This window comes from Talpa occidentalis, unplaced genomic scaffold (assembly GCF_014898055.3).
Source record: "Talpa occidentalis isolate TD23 unplaced genomic scaffold, MPIMG_talOcc4v2.1 talOcc4.7, whole genome shotgun sequence".
Lineage (NCBI taxonomy): Eukaryota > Metazoa > Chordata > Mammalia > Eulipotyphla > Talpidae > Talpa > Talpa occidentalis.
This window is the reverse complement of record NW_023605083.1, coordinates 40,319,400-40,342,021: the sequence shown is the minus strand read 5'-3', so window position 1 is coordinate 40,342,021 and position 22,622 is coordinate 40,319,400. Positions and strand designations below refer to the sequence as shown.

Genomic DNA, 22,622 nt, shown 5'->3' with positions numbered 1-22,622 from the left:
TGTTCAAGACGTATTTGTGGAATACAGAAAAATGTCCTCTGGTTCATTGGGAGGAAAACTTTGTAAGGTATTATGAGGTAGTATGTTCCCTCAGAGGCCTCTGTGACAGACTTTGATTCACGCATCCACAGGTGTGGGCAGTAAATAGATCATGGTTAAAAAATCATGCCTTCAGGGAGAAAGGATATTGCAATGTTGGTGCAGTTCATATGCTAGACTTCCTACCTTTCCTTCTCTCCTTCATCGCCAACAGAGACATGAGCAGCATGAGGTGGGAGAACCAGAGCAGCGTGTCTGAGTTCCTCCTCCTGGGGCTCCCCATCCGGCCAGAGCAGCAGGGTCTGTTCTTCGCCCTGTTCCTAGGCATGTACCTGACCACGGTGCTGGGGAACCTGCTCATCATCCTGCTCATCAGGCTGGACTCGCGCCTCCACACCCCCATGTACTTCTTCCTCAGCCACTTGGCCTTCACTGATGTCTCCTTCTCATCTGTCACTGTCCCTAAGATGCTCACGAACATGCACACTCAGCAACTGTCCATCTCCTATAGAGAATGTATTTCCCAGATGTATTTCTTACTGTTCTTTGCCACTCTTGACAGTTTCCTTCTTGCAGTGATGGCCTTTGACAGGTACGTAGCCATCTGTCAGCCCCTCCACTACACCACCATCATGAGGCAGGAGCTGTGTGTCTCCTTAGTAGCGGGATCCTGGTTTGTTTGCCTGAACCACTCTCTGTTGCACACTCTGCTCTTGATCCAAGTGTCCTTCTGTGCTGACAATACCATCCCCCACTTCTTCTGTGACCTCCCTGCACTCCTGAAGATGAGCTGCTCAGACGTGTCCCTCAATGAGTTGGTCATCTTCACCGAAGCAGGATTGGTCTGTTCCCTGTGTTTGGGTTGCATCCTAGGCTCCTATGTCCGTGTAGCGACTACTGTCCTGAGGGTCCCCTCCACTAAAAGTCTCTTTAAAACTTTCTCTACCTGTGGCTCCCACCTCCTTGTCGTGTCTTTATACTATGGGACCGCTGCAGGAGTTTACTTCTTCTCCTCATCCAGAGACAAAGACATGATCGCCTCTGTGATGTACACGGTCGTCACCCCCATGCTGAACCCCTTCATCTACAGCCTGAGGAGTAGAGATATAAAACAGGCCTTAGATACATTTGTCAATAAGAATAATTTTTTCAAGTGACGACCTAGAAATCATCTGATTTGAGTCAAAAACACAATGAGATGTGAGAGGGTAGATAACTTACATGATAAATATTGTGAGAGGGTAGATCACTCCATGTAACTTGAAAAGAACATGCATTCTGCTGTCAGAGATGTTAGTGCATCAACTAGGTCAGATTTGGTGTCTTGGTTTGTTAAATATTCATTATCCTCATTACATTTTCTCTTTTTTTTTTCATCTCTTCAAAGTTATGTGCAAAATCTATTAAAAATATTTCACACAATTGCAAATGTATGTGGCCTTCTACTTTGGAGATATGTCACTGTTCATGTGTGTGTTTTTTTCTGTTATGTTATGAAGACACAGATCTGGCTTTGGAATCTGCTCCCAGTGGACTGAATTTATTTGGTGGGGGGTGACCAGGTTTGCCTCATCTTCAAGTTGATTGTTCACAGCTCTTCCCAACTCTAGGATGACATGTTGTTAGATTGCAGTCAGCTGTAATAGGAACACTTACACTATGGAACATCTGTGACAGGCTCTTTTTAATATAAAAGTTATTAAAATTGTGGATGTATTTTTTTACTCCTTTACACGTGCCCATATTCTACCACCATCCACCAAACCACCCATGCCATTGTCCCAGCCCCTCCCCCCACTTACTGCTCACACCACCTTGTTCTCTCTGATAACAAATAATGTTTTGTTCCCCTAGTTCCAGATGATTTTTTTTGCTGTATTTTGTCAGTTTATGCTATTTGGTTATTTATATTCCATAGATAAGTAAACTACCCAGTATCTGCCTTTCATTTTATGACTTATTTCACTTAACATCACCACCTTGAGGCCATCCACGTTGCAGTGTGTAGTATTCCACCAAGCACATGTATTCTACAATTTCTTTACCTATTTGTCTGTCAGTGGGCACTAAGGTTGGTTCCATGACTGGCACTTGTGGCCAGCACTGCTATGAGTATACAGGTGCATAAGTCTTTTTGTATTAGAGGTTTCATATCTAGGGTAAATGCCTGATGGAGATGTGCAATGATCATATGGGATTTTCATTTTTGTATTTTCTGAAGAAAGCTCCATACCATTTTGCAGAGGCTGCACCAACTTGCATTCTGACCATGGATGAGTTCTTTTTTTTTTTTTCAATATTTTCACCATTTTTCCTTCCATTCTTTTGAATATGGCCATTCTCACAAGAGTGAGGCGATATCTCATTGTCGTTTTGATTAGCTTTTCCTTTATTAGAGTGAAGATAAGCTTTTTTTCCCATATATCCACTGACCAACTGTATATTTTCTTTGAGAAGTATCTGTTGCAATCATATGCCCATTTTGTAGTTGGGTTGTTTTGGGTTAATATACATACATATATATATATACATATATATATATATATCTACACACACACACACGGGGGGGTGGCAGAGAGAGAGTGAGAGATTTATTTAGTTATACAAGTGCTGGGGTACAGGTCAGAGGCGTGAGAGGGTGAGAGGATTCACCAGAGACAGAGCTGGGAGCAGAACAGGCAGATGGACCAATAACACTGCTAAGGGGAGCAGCGGACGAGGCAGGAGAGTTCTGCCACGCCATGTGGGAATCTCCCTGGCTGGCCAGGAATCAAACCTGCGCTGCAGAGGGGGTGGACAGCATCACAGCAGGCTGCTAAACCCACTTGGCACCGAGAAGGCCCTGTTTTGGGTTCTTGTTGTCATGTCAAATGGGTTCTTGTATATGTTACATATGATCATTATTAGTTGTATAATGTGTAATATATTCTCCCACTTAGGAGACTGTCTTTTTAATATGATAGTATTTACTTTTACTGTACAAATCTTTTCAAGTTCCTTTAGTTCCAATTAATTTTTGTTGCATGGGTCAATTCCCTGTAGATGTCTGCATGGTTGATGTGATGACATGTCATCGCTGGTGTCTTCTTTATATTTTATGTTTTGGGGTCTTATATCCAAGTCTATAATTGATTTTTAATTTATTTATATGCGGTTTATATGTTAGCTTACATTATTGCATTTATCATTTCAAATCTCTAAAAATATATGTTTTCACTTCATAACTACCACCAGGATTAAATTCAATCTATATATTTCTTTGGGGAGTATGTCTATGTTAGTAATGTAAATTCTTCCAATCAATATCATCTTTTTATGGTGGGGAGAATCCGGTGTATGCCAGACAAGCATGGGTGAAAAATTCATCAGAGACAGTGGAAAATTGAACAGGCAGATTTATTGAAACACACTGCTAAGAGCAGCCCCAGGTGAGGCAGGAGAGATCTGCTGTGCCCCAATACAAAATCCTCTTTATAATGCCTTATTGTTTTTTTTGTGTGGATCCTTCACCTCCTTTGTTAAATTTACTCCTAGGAATTCGATTCTTTCTGTGTAATTGTGAATGAGATGATTTTCTTCATTTTTCTCTCTTCTAACCTATTGTTTGCATATAGAACTGCAACTGACTTTTCAAATTATGAATCAACTAACTGAGTCAGTCATTCATATCAATACTATATCAACATCACTGATCATATATTTGCTTCTCCTTCCTTGGAATATACATAAAGAACTAGCACTAATGATCTCATATAACTTTAATAAAAACTTCATACTGACTATACTCTGATTATCTGCCCTTTAAAGTAAAGCAAGGTTAAAACAACTTAAGAAACAAGCTTGAGGAGAGAAGTTACTTGACATGTTCAGTGCAACAATGAATGACAGGCAGAGCCCAGCATCACGTGCTGTCTGACCAGGACATTGGCCACATGGTCATTGGAATATGATTAAGTTATCCAGCTTCGCATCTGGATCTATGGGCAACCCAGAGTGTCCCTGCACCAGAGACACCCTCCCAGGTGGCTGCCAGTGTCCCTTTGGCCTCTGCACGGGCTCCTCCCCACGGTCTGACAGGAATTGAGGCCAATTAGACTACGCGCATTTTTCCACCAAGAGTTTAGGGACTACTTCTTTGTTCTTTCATGGTTTATAAAATAGCATCCTCCTGGCTATTGCTCTGAAGTTGAAGGGCAGACACAGAAATTCAGGAGGTCATAGGCTCACAGAGATTTGCTTTGTGCTTTTTGCCTGGTGCCCACAACAGAAGCTGAGGAAACAGACGCTGATTAGAGGGTCATTGACTTTGCAAGAATGGCAGGTCAGACTGTGCTGTGAATTCAAAGAGGAAAAAAAATAATGTTTCTTCCTATGGATTCCTTATGGGTCTTTGCTTGTAATGATGTAGGTAAAAATATGTCTCCTGCCAAAATTTTCTATGTACATACATATTTATACATACATAGACTGAGAGATGGAGATTGAAAAAGACAGAGGTAGAGACAGAGACAGAGACTGAGACAGAGACAGAGCTCTTTGGCCCAGAGCTCAAGCATTAACTGGGTCCCCATTAGGCAAGTGGAGACCACTTCTGGGTGTGTTCTGAGTCTCTTAACCAGTCCTTTGATCTCAAACACCTGCCCTCCCTGCTGCATAACTCCCGCATGTTCATCTGGCTACTCCTACAGGTAAGTAAAGAGACTGCAGATGGTAGAGAGAAGATGTGCTGCCCACTCTGGAATAGGGTTCCTGCATTTATCCATGAGCAGTAGAGGAAAGAGGATGAAATTGCTCGAGTCAAGTGGTAGCTGTGATGTTGCTTTTTGCTTATAACAAAACTAACATATGCATTCACCCAAGGATTAATGTGTGTGGTTGTGTTTTGATGTTTTCATTAAAGGCAGTGTCTCTGTGGGGCACCGTCCACGGCATCGGGCCCACGTGCCATCCTCACTGACATTTCAGTGGCCGTTCACAAGGGTCATGCTCTGCACTGAGAGGAAGGGTCACCCGGGGCTCCCCCACTGGGCAGGTGTCACATACTAATGGATGGGAGCTCAGGGCCTGCTCACTTTCCAATGGGGCCCACTCACAGTCTGGCCCTTATGTTTGCTCTCTGACATTGAGACCCCTCCCTGGGAAAGGAGGGTAACTACTCCACATCCTTGCTGTTCTGAGGAATAAATGAGCCAATGCAAACAGGCTATCCAGCATCTTGCCTGGCTCATGATTAGTCCTCAGAAGAGATGAGGATTTTTATTATCATTCCCAAGCTGGTGTCTGTGTGATGGAGACCCCCACTTCACTGCTGTCAAGGGCAGGACGAGTATAAGTCTAAGAACAGGGCCTCTGCACGCCCCTCACACACTGGAGAACACAGCCTGATTACTCCAGGGCTGGAGACCCAGAACCTTCCTCACAAATCAACCCCCACCACCTCTACTGAATCAAGGACCCAGTTGGTCCAGCTCATTCCTGCTTGTTTCCTTTGTTTCTCAGTGAGGCTGATACAGCCCACGTGAATGGGGAGCCAGGCCTCCACATGGGGGTCAAGACACTCTCCTCTCAGTGGCCGTGAACCCAGATAAGCAGAGCCCTCAGCCAGTTCATGGTCCCTGAGGAGCCTTGCTGTCCTGCTCCCTGCTTGAGAGAGTCAGTGCAGAGCCGCCTCATTGTGTGTTTGTGTGTGTGTGTGTGTGTGTGTGTGTCTTATCCTAACTAAGCTCTCTGCCAAAGGAAGGGTGCATCTGGAATCCACCATGAGAGAACTAAGAGGCCTCATTGGTCATGATATCTTTGTCCTGAGTCTTTTCACATTTCTGAAATGAAGGGTATGTTTACCTTATCTATCATATAATCTCCGATATATATTAATTGTATGAAATTAATGTATGTGAAAGCACTTTGTAAATGTGCTTACTGGTGTATGATGCACCAGAAATGAGTGATAACTCTTGGACAGAGGAATGACAAATGACATCACACAACATGTCTCCTATTCTAACTGCTAGGAGTGTGACATGTATGCAGAGGATTAAAAGCTGAAATCCAGCCAGAGAGATATATTGTGATTTAGCCTTTTTTGCTGATTATTGATGTATCTTTGCACACTTAAATAATGTATATTTTGTTCCTCATAGTGAAAAAAGTATTTTTTAAAGATTTATTTATATATACAAGAACTGGGGTACAAGCAAGAGGTCGGGAGGATGAGAAAATTCATAAGAGACAGAGCAGGGAGCAAAACAGGCAGAAGCACTGATATACTGCCAGGGGAGTAGCGGGCAAGACAGGAGAGGTCTGCCCCACCATGTTGGAATCTCCCTGGCCAGCCAAGAATCCGCACTGCAGAGGCTGAGGACAGCTTCACAGCCTGTGCTCAATCCTCTGTGCCACCGGGGAGGCCTTGAAATAGGATTTATACTGTTGCTTTTTATGGCTATGCCTAGGATTTAGGTAGAAAGTGCATATGAAACCGTAGGTGTAGAGTCTGGCATGCTGTAGGTTAAAGACAAATATTTGACATTATTATTAGAGTTTGGTTAGGATCCTAGATGGACTTTTCTTGACAGGAAATAGCAATATCTCTCATCAGTTACATCCTGCCAATTTCACTCTAGCTTGTGAGAAATCACTAGCTATTAATTTCCAGTTTAGACTGTGTAGGTCTCTTCAAGAGGAAGTTATGGATTCTCTCCTGCTGCCCATCTCATGACTTGGCCATGCGTGCCAGGTACTGTCATGTGACCTGCAATGATAGAAAGATGGAAACTCCCTGAAGGCAGAGGCTGCATTTCCTGCTTGCTGTTATGGACTCAGTGCTTTGTGGGGAGCCTGGGCCAAGGCAGTTGTTCAAGACATATTTGTTGAATAGAGAAAATTGCCCTCTGGTCCGTGGAAGGAAAGCTTTGTAGGGTATCATGAGTGTTATGTACTAAGCCCGCTGTGACAGACTGGGATTCTCGACTCCACAGGGTGAGCAGTAAACAGATCATAGTTAAAAACTCTGTGGGGAGAGGGGGATGAAAGGAGTATTGGGGTCAAAATAAGGGGGTTGCAATTGAATGGGGAATATAAAAATAAAATTAAAATTAAAAAAAAAACCCTCATGCTTTCATGTGAAAACGATATTGCCAAGTCATTACGGATAATTATAGACTTCCTACCTCTCCTCTCCTTCATCCCCTGCAGAGTCATGAAGAGTTTGAGGTGGGAGAACCAGAGCAGCGTGTCCCAGTTCCTCCTCCTGGGGCTCCCCATTCTTCCAGAGCAGCGGGCCCTGTTCTTCGCCCTGTTCCTGGGCATGTACCTGACCACGGTGCTGGGGAACCTGCTCATCATCCTGCTCATCAGGCTGGACTCGCGCCTCCACACCCCCATGTACTTCTTCCTCAGCCACTTGGCCTTCTCTGATGTCTCCTTCTCATCTGTCGCTGTCCCTAAGATGCTCACGAACATGCACACTCAGCAACTATCCATCTCCTATAGAGGATGTATTTCCCAGGTGTATTTCTTAGTATTCTTTGCCAGTCTTGACAGTTTCCTTCTTGCAGTGATGGCCTTTGACAGGTACGTGGCCATCTGTCAGCCCCTCCACTACACCACCATCATGAGGCAGGAGCTGTGTGTCTCCTTAGTAGCGGGATCCTGGTTTGTTTGCCTCATCCGCTCTCTGTTGCACACCCTGCTCTTGATCCAAGTGTCCTTCTGTGCTGACAATACCATCCCCCACTTCTTCTGTGACCTCCCTGCACTCCTGAAGATGAGCTGCTCAGACGTGTCCCTCAATGAGTTGGTCATCTTCATTGAGGCAGGATTGGTCTTTACCCTGTGTTTGGGTGGCATCCTCGGCTCCTATGTCCTTATAGGCAGGACTGTCCTGAGGGTCCCCTCCACTAAAAGTCTCTTTAAAGCCTTCTCTACCTGTGGCTCCCACCTTCTTGTTGTGTCTTTATACTTTGGGACCGCTGCAGGAGTTTACTTCTCCTCATCGTCCACCTCCAGAGACAAAGAAATGATCGCCTCTGTGATGTACACGGTCGTCACCCCCATGCTGAACCCCTTCATCTACAGCCTGAGGAATAGAGATATAAAACAGGCCTTTGAGACATTTGTCAATAAGATTACCTTCAAATGATGACCTGTAAATCATCTGATTTTAGTCATGAACACCATGAGATGTATCTCCTAAGATTGTGTGAGAGGGTTGATAACTCCATGTAACTTGGAGAGAACATGCCTTCTCCTGTCAATGATGTTAATGCATCGACTAGGTCAAATTTCGTAACTTGGTTTGTTAAATAAACTTTATCCTCATTACTTTATTCTCCTTTTTTTTAATCTCGTACAAGTTATGTGCAAAATCTTATAAAAATATTTCACACAGTTGCAAATGTGGGTTGCCTTCCACTTGAGATATGTCAGTGTCTGATATGTATTTTGTCTGTTATGTTATGAAGACACAGATCTAGCTTCATGATCTGCTCCCAGTGGACTGATGTTATGTGATGAGGGGCTGAGCCATTTGCCTCATCTTCAAGTTGATGGTTTATAGCTCCTCCCAACTCTACAGTAACATGCTGGTAGATTGAAGTCAGCTGTAATGGGAATACTTACACTATGGAATTGGGAAACACTGTGATAGAGCCCTTTTAATTTAAAAATATTATGTAGTTGTGATACATATTTTTACCCTTCCACATGTGCCCCTATTACACCACCATACACCCAACCACTCATATTTGCCCTAGCCCCTCCACCCATTCACAACTCCATCCCCATGTTCCCTCTGATTATGAGTTAACTATTGTCCTTTAGTCCACAGATTTTTTTGCTCTATTTTACCAGATAATGCTTTTCGGTTTCTATATTCCAGAAATAAGTAAAACCACCTAGTATCTGCCTTTATTGTATGGCTTATTTCACTTACCATCATCATATGAGGCCATCCATGTTTCAGTGTGTCATAATCCACCAAGCACATGTATTCTACAATTTCTTTACCTATTTGTCTGTCAATGGGCACTTAGGTTTGTTCCATGACTGGCACTTGTGGCCAGCAGTGCTATGAATATATGGGTGCATAAGTCTTTTTGTATTGGAGATTTCATATCTAGGGTAAATACCTGATGGAGATGTGCAATGATCATATGGGATTTTTGTATTTTGTATTTTCTGAAGAAAGCTCCATACCATTTCTGCAGAGGCTGCACCAACTTGCATTCTGACCATGGATGACTTCTTATTTTTTTCCCATATCCTCACCATTTTTTGCTTCTGTTCTTTTAAATATGGCCATTCTCACAAGAGTGGATCATTTCTCATTGTGCTTTTGATTTGCATTTCCTTTATTAGAGTGAAGACAAGATTTTTTTCCCCATATATTCATTGACCAACTACTGAGTTTCTATGGAGAAGTATCTATTGCAATCTTTTGCCCATGTTGTAGTAGGGTTGTTTTGGGTTCATGTACATATATATATATACATATATATGTATATATAAAGATTTATTTAATTATGCAAGAACTGAGGTACAGTTCAGAGGCTCAGGAGGGTGAGAGGATTCACCAGAGACAGAGCAGGGAGCAGAACAGGCAGATGGATCAATAATACTGCTGAGGGGAGCAGTGGGCGAGGCAGGAGAGGAATGCCTCGCCACGAGGGACTCTCCCCAGCTGGCCAGGAATGGAACACGAGTTGCAAAGGCTGCGGACAGCTTCATAGCACCATGCTAAACCCACGCTGCCCCCTGGGAGGCCCTGTTTTGAGTTTTTGTTGTCAAGTTGAATGGGTTCTCGTATACCTTACATAAGCTCCCTTATTAGTTGTGTAATGTGTAAATATATTCTCCCACTTAGTAGACTGTCTTTTTAATATGCTAGTATTTTCTTTTACTGTACAAATCTTTTTAATTTCCTTTAGTTCTAATTATTTATTTTTGTTGTTTTTACCCTTGTTGTAGGGGTCAATTCCCTAAAGATGTCTGCATGGTGGATGTGATGAAATGTAACATCTCTGGTGTCTTTGTATTTTATGGTTTGGGGTCTTATATACAAGACTTTAATGATTTTTAATTCATTTATATGCTGTTAATTTACATTGGTTTGCATTATTTACATTGGTTTACATTATTGCATTTGATTGAGGGGTTATAATTTCAAATCTCTAAAATATATGTTTTCACACCAAACCTACCAACAGGATAGAATTCAATCTATATATTTCTTTGTGTAGTATGTCTATGTTAGTAATGTTAATTCTTCCAGTCGATGTCTTCTTTTTTTGGTGAAGAAGAATCAGGTGTATACCAAAAGTGCAGGGTGAAAGAATTCATCAGAGACAGAGTGGAAAATTGAACAGGCAGATTTATTGAAACACACTGCTAAAAGCAGCAGCAGCTGAGGCAGGAGAGATCTGCTGAGCCCCAATCCATAATTCTCTTAATAATGCCTTATAGTTTTCATTGTGTGGATCCTTCCCCTCCTTTCTTAAGTTTAACCTGAGGAATTCTATTCTCTCTGTGTAATTGTGAATGAGATGATTTTCTTCATTTTTCTCTCTTCTAACCTATTGTTTGCATATAGAACTGCAACTGACTTTTCAAATTAAAAATCAACTAACTGAGTCATTCATTCATATCAATACTATATCAGCATCAATGATCATATATTTACTTCTCCTTCCTTGGAATATACATAAAGAACTAGCACTAATGTTTTCTTAACAGGAATGATCTCATATAACTTTAATAAAAAGTTCATACTGACTATACTGTGATTATCTGCCCTTTAAAGTAAAGCAAGGTTAAAACAACTTAACAAACAAGCTTGAAATAAGTTACTTGACATGTTCTGTGCAACAATGAATGACAGGCAGAGCCCAGCATCCCGTGCTGTCTGACCAGGGCATTGGCCAATTGGGCATTGGAAGATGATTAAGTCATCCTGCCTCCTAGCTGGACCTGTGGGCAACCCAGAGTGCCCCTGTACCTGAGACACCCTCCCCGGTGGCTCCCAGTGTCCCTTTAGTCTCTGCACAGGTTCCTCCCCAAGGTCTGACAGGAATTCTGGGCAATTAGACTACGGGCATTTTTCCACCAAGAGTCTAGGGACTATTTCTTTGTTCTCCATGGTTTATAAAATAGCATCCTCCTGGCTGTTGCTCCGAAGTTCAAGGGCAGACACAGAGTCAGGGGTCATAGGCTCGCAGACATTTACTGAGTGCTGTTTGCCTGCTGTCCATAACAGAAGCTGAGGACACAGACGCTGATTAGAGGGTCATTGACTTAGCAAGAATGGCAGGTCAGACTCTGCTGTGAATTCAACGAGGAAAAAAATATGTTTCTTCCTTTGGATTCCTTATGTGTCTTTCCTTGTAATGTAGGTAAAAATATCTCTCCTGCCAGAATTTTGTATATACATACATATTTATACATACATAGACTGAGAGATGGAGATTGAAAAAGACAGAGGTAGAGACAGAGAGAGGGACACAAGAGACAGAGAGAGATAAATGACACAATGAATTTTTTTCCTCCTTGGCCCAGATCTCAAGCATCAACTGGGTCCCCATTAGGCAAGTGGAGACCACTGCTGGTGTGACACCTGCAGTCTCTTAACCAGTCCTTTGATCTCAAACACCTGCCCTCCCTGCTGCATAACTCCTGCATGTTCTTCTGGCTTCTCCTACAAGTAAGTAAAGAGATTGCAGAGTGTAAAGAGAGAAGATGTGCTCCCGCTCTGGAAAAGGGTTCCTGCATTTATCCATGAGCAGTAGAGGAAGGAGGATGAAGTTGTTAAAGAGTCCAGTGGTAGCTGTGATTTTGCTTTTTGTTTATAACAAAACTAACATATTCCTGTCACTCCAAGGATAGTGTGTGTGGTTTTGTTTTGATGTTTTCATTACGGGCAGTGTCTCTGTGGGGCACCGTCCACGGAATAGGGCCCACGTGCCATCCTCACTGACACTTCAGTGGCCGTTCACAAGGGTCATGCTCTGCACTGAGAGGAAGGGTCACTCGGGGCTCCCCCACTGGGCAGGTGTCACATACTAATGGATGGGAGCTCAGTGCCTGCTCAGTTTCCAATGGGGCCCACTCACACTCTGGCCCTTATGTTTGCTCTCTGACACTGAGACCCCTCCCTGGGAAAGGAGAGTACCTACTCCCACATACTTGCTGTTCTGAGGAATTAATGAGCCAATGCAAGCAGTCTATCCAGCATCTCGCCTGGTCCATGATTGGTGCTTAGAAGTGGTGAGGATTTTTATTATCATTCCCCAAGCCAGTGTCTGTGTGATGGAGACCCCCACTTCACTGCTGTCGGGGGCAGGACAAGTATAAGTCTAAGAACAGGGGCCCTTGCATGCCCCTCACACACTTGAAAACACAATCTGATCACTCCAGGCCTGGGACCCAGCGTCTTCCTCGCAAATCACCCCACCACCACCTCCACCGAATCAAGGACCCAGTTGATCCAGCTGGTTCCTGCTTCTTTCCTCTGTTTCTCAGTGAGGCTGACACAGCCCACGTGAGTAGACAGCCAGGCCTCCACATGGGGGTCCAGACACTGTCCTCTCGGCGGCCTTGAACCCAGATAAGCAGAGCCCTCAGCCAGTTCATGGTCCCTGAGGAGCCTTGCTGTCCTGCACCCCTGCTTGAGAGAGTAAGTGCAGATGCCGCCTGAATGTGTGTGTGTGTGTGTGTGTATGTGTAATCCTAACTAAGCTCTCTGCCAAAGGAAGGGTACATCTGCAATCCACCATCAGAGAACTAGGAGACCTCATTGGTCATTATATCTTTGTCCTGAGTCTTTTCACATTTCTGAGATGAAAGTATAATTACCTTATATATCATATAATCTCGATATAATTATTTGGAATTAAAGTATGTGGAAGCACTTTGTAAATGTGCTTACTGGTGTATGATGCACCAGAAATGACTGATAACTCTCAGACAAAGGAATGACAAATGACATCACACAAGATGTCGCCTTATTCTAACTACCGGGGTGTGACAAGTATGCAGAGGGTTAAAAGCTGGAATCCGCCCAGAGATATATTGTGATTTAGCCGTTTTTGCTGGTTATTGATGTATCTTTGCACATACAGAGAATGTTTATTTTGTTCCTCAGGGCTAAAATAGGATTTTTTAAAGATTTATTTATTTACACAAGCACCGGGGTACAAGCCAGAGGCGCAGGAGAGTGAGAGAATTCACCAGAGACAGAGCAGGGAGCAGAACAGGCAGAAGGACTGACATACATGGCTGAGGAGAGCAGCGGGCACAAGAGGAGAGGTCTGTTGCATCATGTGGGAATCTCCCTGGCTGGCTGGGAATCGAACCCGCACTACAGAGGCTGCAGACAACTTCACAGCTCTGCGCTCAACCCACTGCACCATCGGGGAGGCCCTAAAATAGGATTCATATGGTTGTTGTCTTAGGGCTATGTCTAGGATTTAGGTAGAAAGTGCATATGGAACCATGGGTGTAGAGTCTGGCATGCTGTAGGTTAAAGACAAATATTTGACACTATTATTAGAGTTTGGTTAGGATCCTGGATGGACTTTTGTTGACAGGGAATAGCAATATCTCTGATCAGTTACATCCTGCTAATTTCACTCTATCTTATGAGAAATCACTAGCTATTAATTTCCAGTTTAGATTGTGTAGGTCTCTTCAAGAGGAAGTTATGGATTCTCTCCTGCTGCCCATCTCATGACTTGGCCATGCGTGCCAGGTACTGTCATGTGACCTGCAATGATAGAAAGATGGAAACTCCTTGAAGGCAGAGGCTGCATTTCCTGCTTGCTGTTATGAACTCAGTGCTTTGTGGGGAGCCTGGGCCAAGGCAGCTGTTCAAGACATATTTGTGGTATAGAGAAAATTGCCCTCTGGTTCGTGGAAGGAAACTTTGTAGGGTATGGTGAGGTCTTACATACCATCAAGCCCACCGTGACAGACGGATCCACATCTCCACAGGTGTGAGCAATAAACAGATCATGGTTAAAAAATGTATTTACATGCCTTCATGTAAAAAGGATATTGCCAAGTCATTCAGGATATTTCTAGACTTCCTACCTCTCCTACTTTCCTTCATCCCCAGCAGAGACATGAACAACATGAGGTGGGAGAACCAGAGCAGCGTGTCCGAGTTCCTCCTCCTGGGGCTCCCCATCCCTCCAGAGCAGTGGGGCCTGTTTTTCGCCCTGTTCCTGGGCATGTACCTGACCACGGTGCTGGGGAACCTGCTCATCATCCTGCTCATCAGGCTGGACTCGCGCCTCCACACCCCCATGTACTTCTTCCTCAGCCACTTGGCCTTCTCTGATGTCTCCTTCTCATCTGTCACTGTCCCTAAGATGCTCATGAACATGCACACTCAGCAACTATCTATCTCCTACAGAGGATGTATTTCTCAAATGTATTTCTTTTTGTTCTTTGCTGGTCTTGACAGTTTCCTTCTTTCAGTGATGGCCTTTGACAGGTACGTGGCCATCTGTCAGCCCCTGCACTACACCACCATCATGAGGCAGGAGCTGTGTGTCTCCTTAGTAGCGGGATCCTGGTTTGTTTGCCTCATCCACTCCCTGTTGCACACTCTGCTCTTGATCCAAGTCTCCTTCTGTGGTGACAGTAACATCCCCAACTTCTTCTGTGACCTCTCTGCACTCCTAAAGATGAGCTGCTCAGACGTGTCCCTCAATGAGTTGGTCATCTTCACTGAGGCAGGATTGCTCTTTACCCTGTGTGTGGGTGGCATCCTCGGCTCCTATGTCCTTATAGGCAGGACTGTCCTGAGGGTCCCCTCCACTAAAAGTCTCTTTAAAGCCTTCTCTACTTGTGGCTCCCACCTTCTCGTTGTGTCTTTATACTATGGGACCTCTGCAGGAGTTTACTTCTCCTCATCATCCACCTCCAGAGGCAAAGACATGATCGCCTCTGTGATGTACACCGTCGTCACCCCCATGCTGAACCCTTTCATCTACAGCCTGAGGAATAGAGATATAAAACAGGCCTTAGACACATTTGTCAATAAGGTGTACTTCTTCAAGTGACGACCTGTAAATCATCTGATTTGGTCACGAATGCCATGAGATGTATCTCCCAAATTATGTGAGAGGGTAGATAACTCCATTTAACTTGAAAAGAACATGCATTCTGCTGTCAGAGATTTAATGCATCATCTAGGTCAGATTTGGTAACTTGGTTTGTTAAATATTCATTATCCTCATTGCATTGTTCTCCTTTATTTATCAACTCTTGAAAGTTATGTGCAAAATCTTTTAAAAATATCTCACACCATTGCAAATGTCTGTTGCCTTCTACTTTGGAGATATGTCACTGTTCATGTCTGTGTTTTTTCTGTTATGTTATGAAGACACAGATCTAGCTTCGTGATCTGCTCCCAGAGGACTGGATTTATTTGGTGGGGGGTGATCAGGTTTGCCTCATCTTCAAGTTGATTGTTCACAACTCTACCCAACTCTAGGATGACATGTTGGTACATTGCAGTCAGCTGTTATGGGAACACTTACACTATGGAACATCTGTGACAGGGCTCTTTTTAATTTAAAAGTTATTAAAATTGTGGATGTATATTTTTTCTCCTCCACACGTGCCCATACTCCAGCACCATCCACCAAACCACCCATGCCAATGCCCAGCCCTTCCCTCCACTCACTTCTCACACCACCTTGTTCTCTCTGATAACAAATAATGTTTTTTTTCCCTTAGTTCCAGATGATTTTTTTGCTGTATTTTGTCAGTCTATGCTGTTTGGTTATTTATATTCCATTGATAAGTAAAACCACCCATATCTGCCTTTCATTTTATGACTTATTTCACTTAACGTCACCGCCTTGAGGCCATCCACATTGCAGTGTGTAGTATTCCACTGACACATATTTTCTACAATTTCTTTACCCATTTGTCGATGGGCACTTAGGTTGGTTCCATGACTGGGCACTTATGAATAGCACTGCTATGAGTATACGGGTGCATAAGTCTTTTTGTATTAGAGATTTCATATCTAGGGTGAATGCCTGATGAAGATGTGCAATGATCATATGGGATTTTCATTGTTTGTATGTTCTGAAGAAAGCTCCATACCATTTCTGTAGATGTTGCACCAACTTGCATTGTGACCATGGATGAGTTCTTCTGTTTTTCCCATATCCTCACCATTTTTTGCTTCCGTTCTTTTAAATATGACCATTCTCACAAGAGTGAGGTGATATCTCATTGTGGTTTTGATTTGCTTTTCCTTTATTAGAAGTGAAGTTATGCTTTTTTCCCATATAACCATTGAGCAACTGTATATTTTCTTTGGAGGAGTATCTATTGCAATCATATGCCCATTTTGTAGTTGGGTTGTTTTGGTTTTATATATATATACAGAGAGAGAGAGAGAGAGAGAGAGAGAGAGAGAGAGAGAGAGATTTAATTATACAAGAACTGGGTTACATGTCAGAGGCACGGGAGGGCAGAGGATTCACCAGAGACAGAGCGGGAAGCAGAACAGGCAGATGGACCGATAACACTGTGGAGGGGAGCAGCAGGCCAGCCAGGAGAGGTCGGCCACGCCATGTGGGAATCTCCCTGGCCAGCCAGGAATCGAACCCGCACTGCAGAGGCTTCAGACAGCTTCATATCAGGGCGCTCAACCACTGCATCACCTGGAGGCCCTGTTTGGGGTTTTTGTTGGCAGGTCGAATGGGTTCTTGTCTACCTTACCTAAGATCCCTTATTAGTTGTGTAATGTGTAAATATATTCTCCCACTTAGTAGACTGTCTTTTTAATATGCTAGTATTTTCTTGTACTGTACAAATCTTTTTAATTTCCTTTAGTTCTAATTATTTATTATTGTTGTATTTTCCCTTGTTGTAGGGGTCAATTCCCTGTAGATGTCTGCATGGTCGATGTGATGAAATGTATCATCTCTTGTGTCTTCTTTCTATTTTATGGTTTGGGGTCTTATATCCAAGTCTTTAATGATTTTGAATTTATTTTTATGTTGTTTATTTATATTGGTTTACACTATTGCATTTGTTTTGCGATTATCAGTTCAAATCTCTACAAAAATATGTTTTTAACTATAACTACCACCAGGATTGTATTCAATCTATATATTCTTTTGGGGAGTATGTCTATGTTAGTAATGTAAATTCTTCCAATCAATGTCATCTTTTTATGGTGGGGGAGAATCGGGTGTATGCCAACTGCGCAGGGTGAAAGAATTCATCAGAGACAGAGTGGAAAATTGAACAGGCAGATTTATTGAAACACACTGCAAAGAGCAACAGCAGGTGAGGCAGGAGAGATCTGCTGTGCCCCAATCCATAATTCTCTTTATAATGCCTTATAGTTTTCATTGTGTGGATCCTTCCCCTCCTTTCTTAAGTTTAACTTTAGGAATTCTATCCTCACTGGGTAATTGTGAATGAGATGATTTTCTTCATTTTTCTCTCTTCTAACCTATTGTTTGCATATGGAACTGCAACTGACTTTCAAATTATAAATCAACTAACTGAGTCATTCATTCATATCAATACTATATCAACATCAATGATCATATATTTGCTTCTCCTTCCTTGGAATATACATGAAGAATTAGCACTAATGTGTTCTTTTTTTTTTTAATAATTTTTTTTATAGAGGCATGTTTTATTTATTTATTTTATTTGTTTGTTTGTTTTGTTTATACATGCACTGGGTACAGTCAGAAGCGCGGGAGGGTGAGAGAATTCACCAGAGCTAGAGTGGGGAGCAGAGCAGGCAGAAGGACCAAAGTACACTGCTGAGGGGAGCAGCGGGCGGCAGGAGAGGTCTGCGCACCATGTGGGATCCTCCTCCGGTGGCCGGGGAGCAGCCGGGGATCGAACCGGCGCCACAGAGGCTGCGGGCAGCTTCGCAACCCAGCGCTCAACCGCTGCGCCACCGGGGAGGCCCCAGCACCAATGTGTTCTTAACAGAAATAATCTCATATCACATTAATAAACACTTCCTACTGACTATACACTGATTAACTGTACTTTAAAGTAAAATAAGGTTAAAACAACTTATGAAACAAGCTTGAGATAAGTTACTTGACATGTTGAGCGCAACAATGAATGACAGAGCCCAGCATCCCGTGCTGTCTGACCAGGGCATTGGCCACATGGGCATTGGAAGATGATTAAGTCATCCTGCTTCCCAGCTGGATCTGTGGACAACCCAGAGTGTCCCTGCACCTGAGACACCCTCCCCGGTGGATCCCAGTGTCCCTTTGGCCTCTGCACAGGCTCCTCCCCATGGTCTTACAGGAATATTGGCAATTAGATTTTTCTGGCATTATTCCACCAAGAATTTAGGGACTATTTCTTTGTCCTCTCGTGGTTTATAAAATAGCATCCTCCTGGCTATTGCTCTGAAGTTCAGGGGCAGACACAGAGTCAGGAGGTCATAGGCTCGCAGAAATTTGCTTCGTGCTTTTTGCCTGGTGTCCACAACAGAAGCTGAGGACACAGATGCTGATTAGGGTCACTGACTGAGCAAGTATGGCAGGTCAGACTATGCTGTGAATTCAAAGAGGAAAAAAATGTTTCTTTCTAAGGATACATTATGGGTGTTGCTAGTAATGTATATAAAAATACGTTCCTACCAGAATTTTGTCTGTACATACATATTTATATACAGAGAGACTGAGAGATGGAGATTGAAAAATACAGGGGTAGGCAGAGAGAGAGGGACACAAGAGACAGAGAGGGGTAAATGACACAACGAATTCTTTTCCTCCTTGGCCCAGAGCTCAAGCATCAACTGGGTCCGCATTAGGCAAGTGGAGATCACTGCTGGTGTGATCTGCAGTCTTTTAACCAGGTCTTTGATCTCAAACACCTGCCCTCCCTGCTGCTTAACTCCCGCATGTTCATCTGGCTGCTCCTACAAGTAAGTAAGAGATTGCAGAGTGCACAGAGAGAAGATGTGCTGCCCACTCTGGAGCAGGGGTTCCTGCATTTATCCATGAGCAGTAGAGGAAGGAGGATGAAGTTGTTACAGAGTCAAGTGGTAGCTGTAATGTTGTGTTTTGTTTATAACAAAACTGAGATATGCCTGTAACTCCAAGGATAGTGTGTGTGGTTGTGCTTTGATGTTTTCATTACAAGCAGTGTCTCTGTGGGGCACCATACACGGCATGGGGCCCCCGTGCCATCCTCACTGACAATTCAGTGGCCGTTCACAAGGGTCATGCTCTGCACTGAGAGGAAGGGCCACTGGGGACTCCCCCACTGGGCAGGTGTCACATACTAATGGATGGGAGCTCAGTGCCTGCTCAGTTTCCAGTGGGGCCCACTCACAGTCTGGCCCTTAAGTTTGCTCTCTGACATTGAGACCCCTCCCTGGGAAAGGAGGGTAAATGCTCCCACATACTTGCTGTTCTGAGGAATAATTGAGCCAATGCAAGCAGTCTATTAAGCTTCTCACCTGGCTCAAGATTGGTCCTCAGAAGTGCTGAGGATTTTTATTATCATCCCCAAGCCAGTGTCTGTGTGATGGAGACCCCCACTTCACTGCTGTCTGGGGCAGGAATAGTATAAGTCTAAGAACAGGGACCCTTCCATGCCCCTCACACACTGGAGAACACAGCCTGATCACGCCAGGGCTCGGACCCAGCACCTTCTTCACAAATCACCCCACCACCACCTCCACCGAATCCGGGACCCAGTTGGTCCAGCTGGTTCCTTCCTGCTTGTTTCCTCTGTTTCTCAATGAGGCGGACACAGCCCACGTGAGTGGTGAGCCAGGCCTCCACATGGGGGTCCAGACACTGTCCTCTCGGTGACCTTGAACCCAGATAAGCAGAGCCCTCCTGGTCCCTGAGGAGCTTTTTGTCCTGCACCCTTGCTTGAGAGAGTCAGTGCAGATCCCTCCTCATTGTGTGTTTGTATGTTTGTGTGTAATCCTAACTAAGCTCTCTGCCAAAGGAAGGGTGCATCTGGAATCCACCATCAGAGAACTAAAGGACCTCATTGGTCATGATATCTTTGTCCTGAGTCTTTTCACATTTCTGAGATGAAGGGTATATTTACCTTATATATCATATAATCTCCAATATACATTAATTATTTGGAATTAAGTATGTGAATGCACTTTGTAAATGTGCTTACTAGTGTATGATGCACCAGAAATGACTGATAACTCTTGGACAAAGGAATGACAAATGGCATCACACAACATGTCTCCTTATTCTAACTACCGGGGTGTGACATGTATGCAGAGTGTTAAAAGCTGGAATCTGCCCAGAGAGATATATTGTGATTTAGGCTTTTCTGCTGATTATTGATGTATCTTTGCACACTGAGATAATATATATTTTGTTCCTGATAGTTAAAATAGGATTTCTAAAAAAGATTTATTTATACAAGCACTAGGGTACAAGCCAGAGGCGCAGGAGGGTGAGAGAATTCACCAGAGACAGAGCAGGGAGCAGAACAGGCAGAAGGACCGACATACATGGCTGAAGAGAGCTGCGGGCGTGACAGGAGAGGTCTGCCACACCATGTGGGAATCTCCCTGGATGGCCGGGAATCGAACCCACACTGCAGAGAATGTGGACAGCTTCACAGCTCTGTGCGCAACCTGCTGCACCACCAGGGAGGCCCTAACATGGGATTTATACTGTTGCTTTATTAGGGCTATGCCTAGGATTTAGGTAGAAAGTGCATATGGAACCATGGGTGTAGAGTCTGGCATGCTGTAGGTTAAAGACAAATATTCGAATATTATTATTTTAGCTTGGTTAGGATCCTGGATGGACTTTTGTTGACAGGGAATAGCAATATCTCTCATCAGTTACATCCTGCCAATTTCACTCCAGCTTGTGAGAAATCACTAGCTATTAATTTCCAGTTTAGACTGTGTAGGTCTCTTTAAGAGGAAGTTATGGGTTCTCTCCTGCTGCCCATCTCAAGACTTTGCCATGCGTGCCAGGTACTGTCATGTGACCTGCAATGATAGAAAGATGGAAACTCCTTGAAGGCAGAGGCTGCATTTCCTGCTTGCTGTTATGGACTCAGTGCTTTGTGGGGGGCCTGGGCCAAGGCAGTTGTTCAAGACATATTTCTAAATGAGAAAATTTATCTAGTAGAGAAAAATGCCCTACAGTTCCATGGAAAGAAGCTTTGTAGGGTATCGGGAGGTCTTACATGCCATCGAGCCCGCTGTGACAGACAGAAACACACATTCACAGGTGTGAGCAATTAATAGATCATGCTTAAAAAATGCATTTACATGCCTTCATGTAAAACGGATATTGCCAAGGGTCTCCCCGGTGGCGCAGCAGTTGAGCGCTGGGTGGCTAAGCTGCCCGCAGCCTCTGCATCACCAGTTCGATCCCCAGCTGCCAGGCGATGGTCTCACATGGCGCACAGACCTCTCCTGCCGCCCGCTGCTCCCCTCAGCAGTGTACTTCGGTCCTTCTGCCTGTTCTGCTCCCCGCTCTGACTCTGGTGAATTCTCTCACCCTCCCGCGCTTCTGACTGTACCCAGTGCTTGTATAAAAAAGAAATAAATCCTAAAAAAAAAAAAAGTATATTGCGAGTTGTTGCGGATAATTCTAGACTTCCTTCCTTGCCTTTCCTTCATCCCCGGCAGAGACATGAAGAGTTTGAGGTCGGAGAACCAGAGCAGTGTGTCCGAGTTCCTCCTCCTGGGGCTCCCCATCTGTCCAGGACAGCGGGGTCTGTTCTTTGCCCTGTTCCTGGGCATGTACCTGACCACGGTGCTGGGGAACCTGCTCATCATCCTGCTCATCAGGCTGGACTCGCGCCTCCACACCCCCATGTACTTCTTCCTCAGCCACTTGGCCTTTTCTGATATCTCCTTCTCATCTGTCACTGTCCCTAAGATGCTCACAAACATGCACACTCAGCAACTGTCCATCGCCTATAGTGGGTGTATTTCCCAGGTGTATTTCTTTGTGTTCTTTGCTGGTCTTGACAGTTTCCTTCTTGCAGTGATGGCCTTTGACAGGTACGTGGCCATCTGTCAGCCCCTCCACTACACCACCATCATGAGGCAGGAGCTGTGTGTCTCCTTAGTAGCGGGATCCTGGTTTGTTTGCCTCATCCACTCTCTGTTATACACCCTGCTCTTGATCCAAGTGTCCTTCTGTGCTGACAATACCATCCCCAACTTCTTCTGTGACCTCCCTGCACTCCTGAAGATGAGCTGCTCAGACGTGTCCCTCAATGAATTGGTCATCTTCACTGAGGGAGGATTGCTGTTCACCTTGTGTTTGGGTGGCGTCCTGGTCTCCTATGTCCGTATAGGGACGACTGTCCTGAGGGTCCCCTCCACTAAAAGTCTCTTTAAAGCCTTCTCTACTTGTGGCTCCCACCTTCTTGTTGTGTCTTTATACTATGGGACAGCTGCAGGAGTTTACTTCTCCTCATCGTCCACCACCAGAGACAAAGACATGATCGCCTCTGTGATGTACATGGTCGTCGCCCCCATGCTGAACCCGTTCATCTACAGCCTGAGGAACAGAGATATAAAACAGGCCTTAGAGGCATTTGTCTATAAAGTTAACTTCTTCAAGTGA

At 44.1% G+C, this 22,622-nt stretch overlaps 2 protein-coding genes across 2 annotated transcripts; both read left to right on the top strand.

Moving 5' to 3' along the window:
* The first annotated feature begins 266 nt into the window (after nt 1–266).
* Nucleotides 267–8,262, top strand: LOC119230849 (olfactory receptor 1J4-like). The gene is made up of 2 exons (XM_037492377.1): nt 267–763; nt 7,243–8,262. The coding sequence occupies exons 1-2, from the start codon at nt 267–269 to the stop codon at nt 8,174–8,176; spliced, it is 1,431 nt and encodes a 476-aa protein (XP_037348274.1). The 3' UTR covers nt 8,177–8,262.
* Nucleotides 8,263–14,159: 5,897 nt separating this feature from the next.
* LOC119230901 (olfactory receptor 1J4-like) lies at nt 14,160–22,622 on the top strand. Its single transcript, XM_037492460.1, has 2 exons — nt 14,160–14,654; nt 21,684–22,622. The coding sequence occupies exons 1-2, from the start codon at nt 14,160–14,162 to the stop codon at nt 22,620–22,622; spliced, it is 1,434 nt and encodes a 477-aa protein (XP_037348357.1).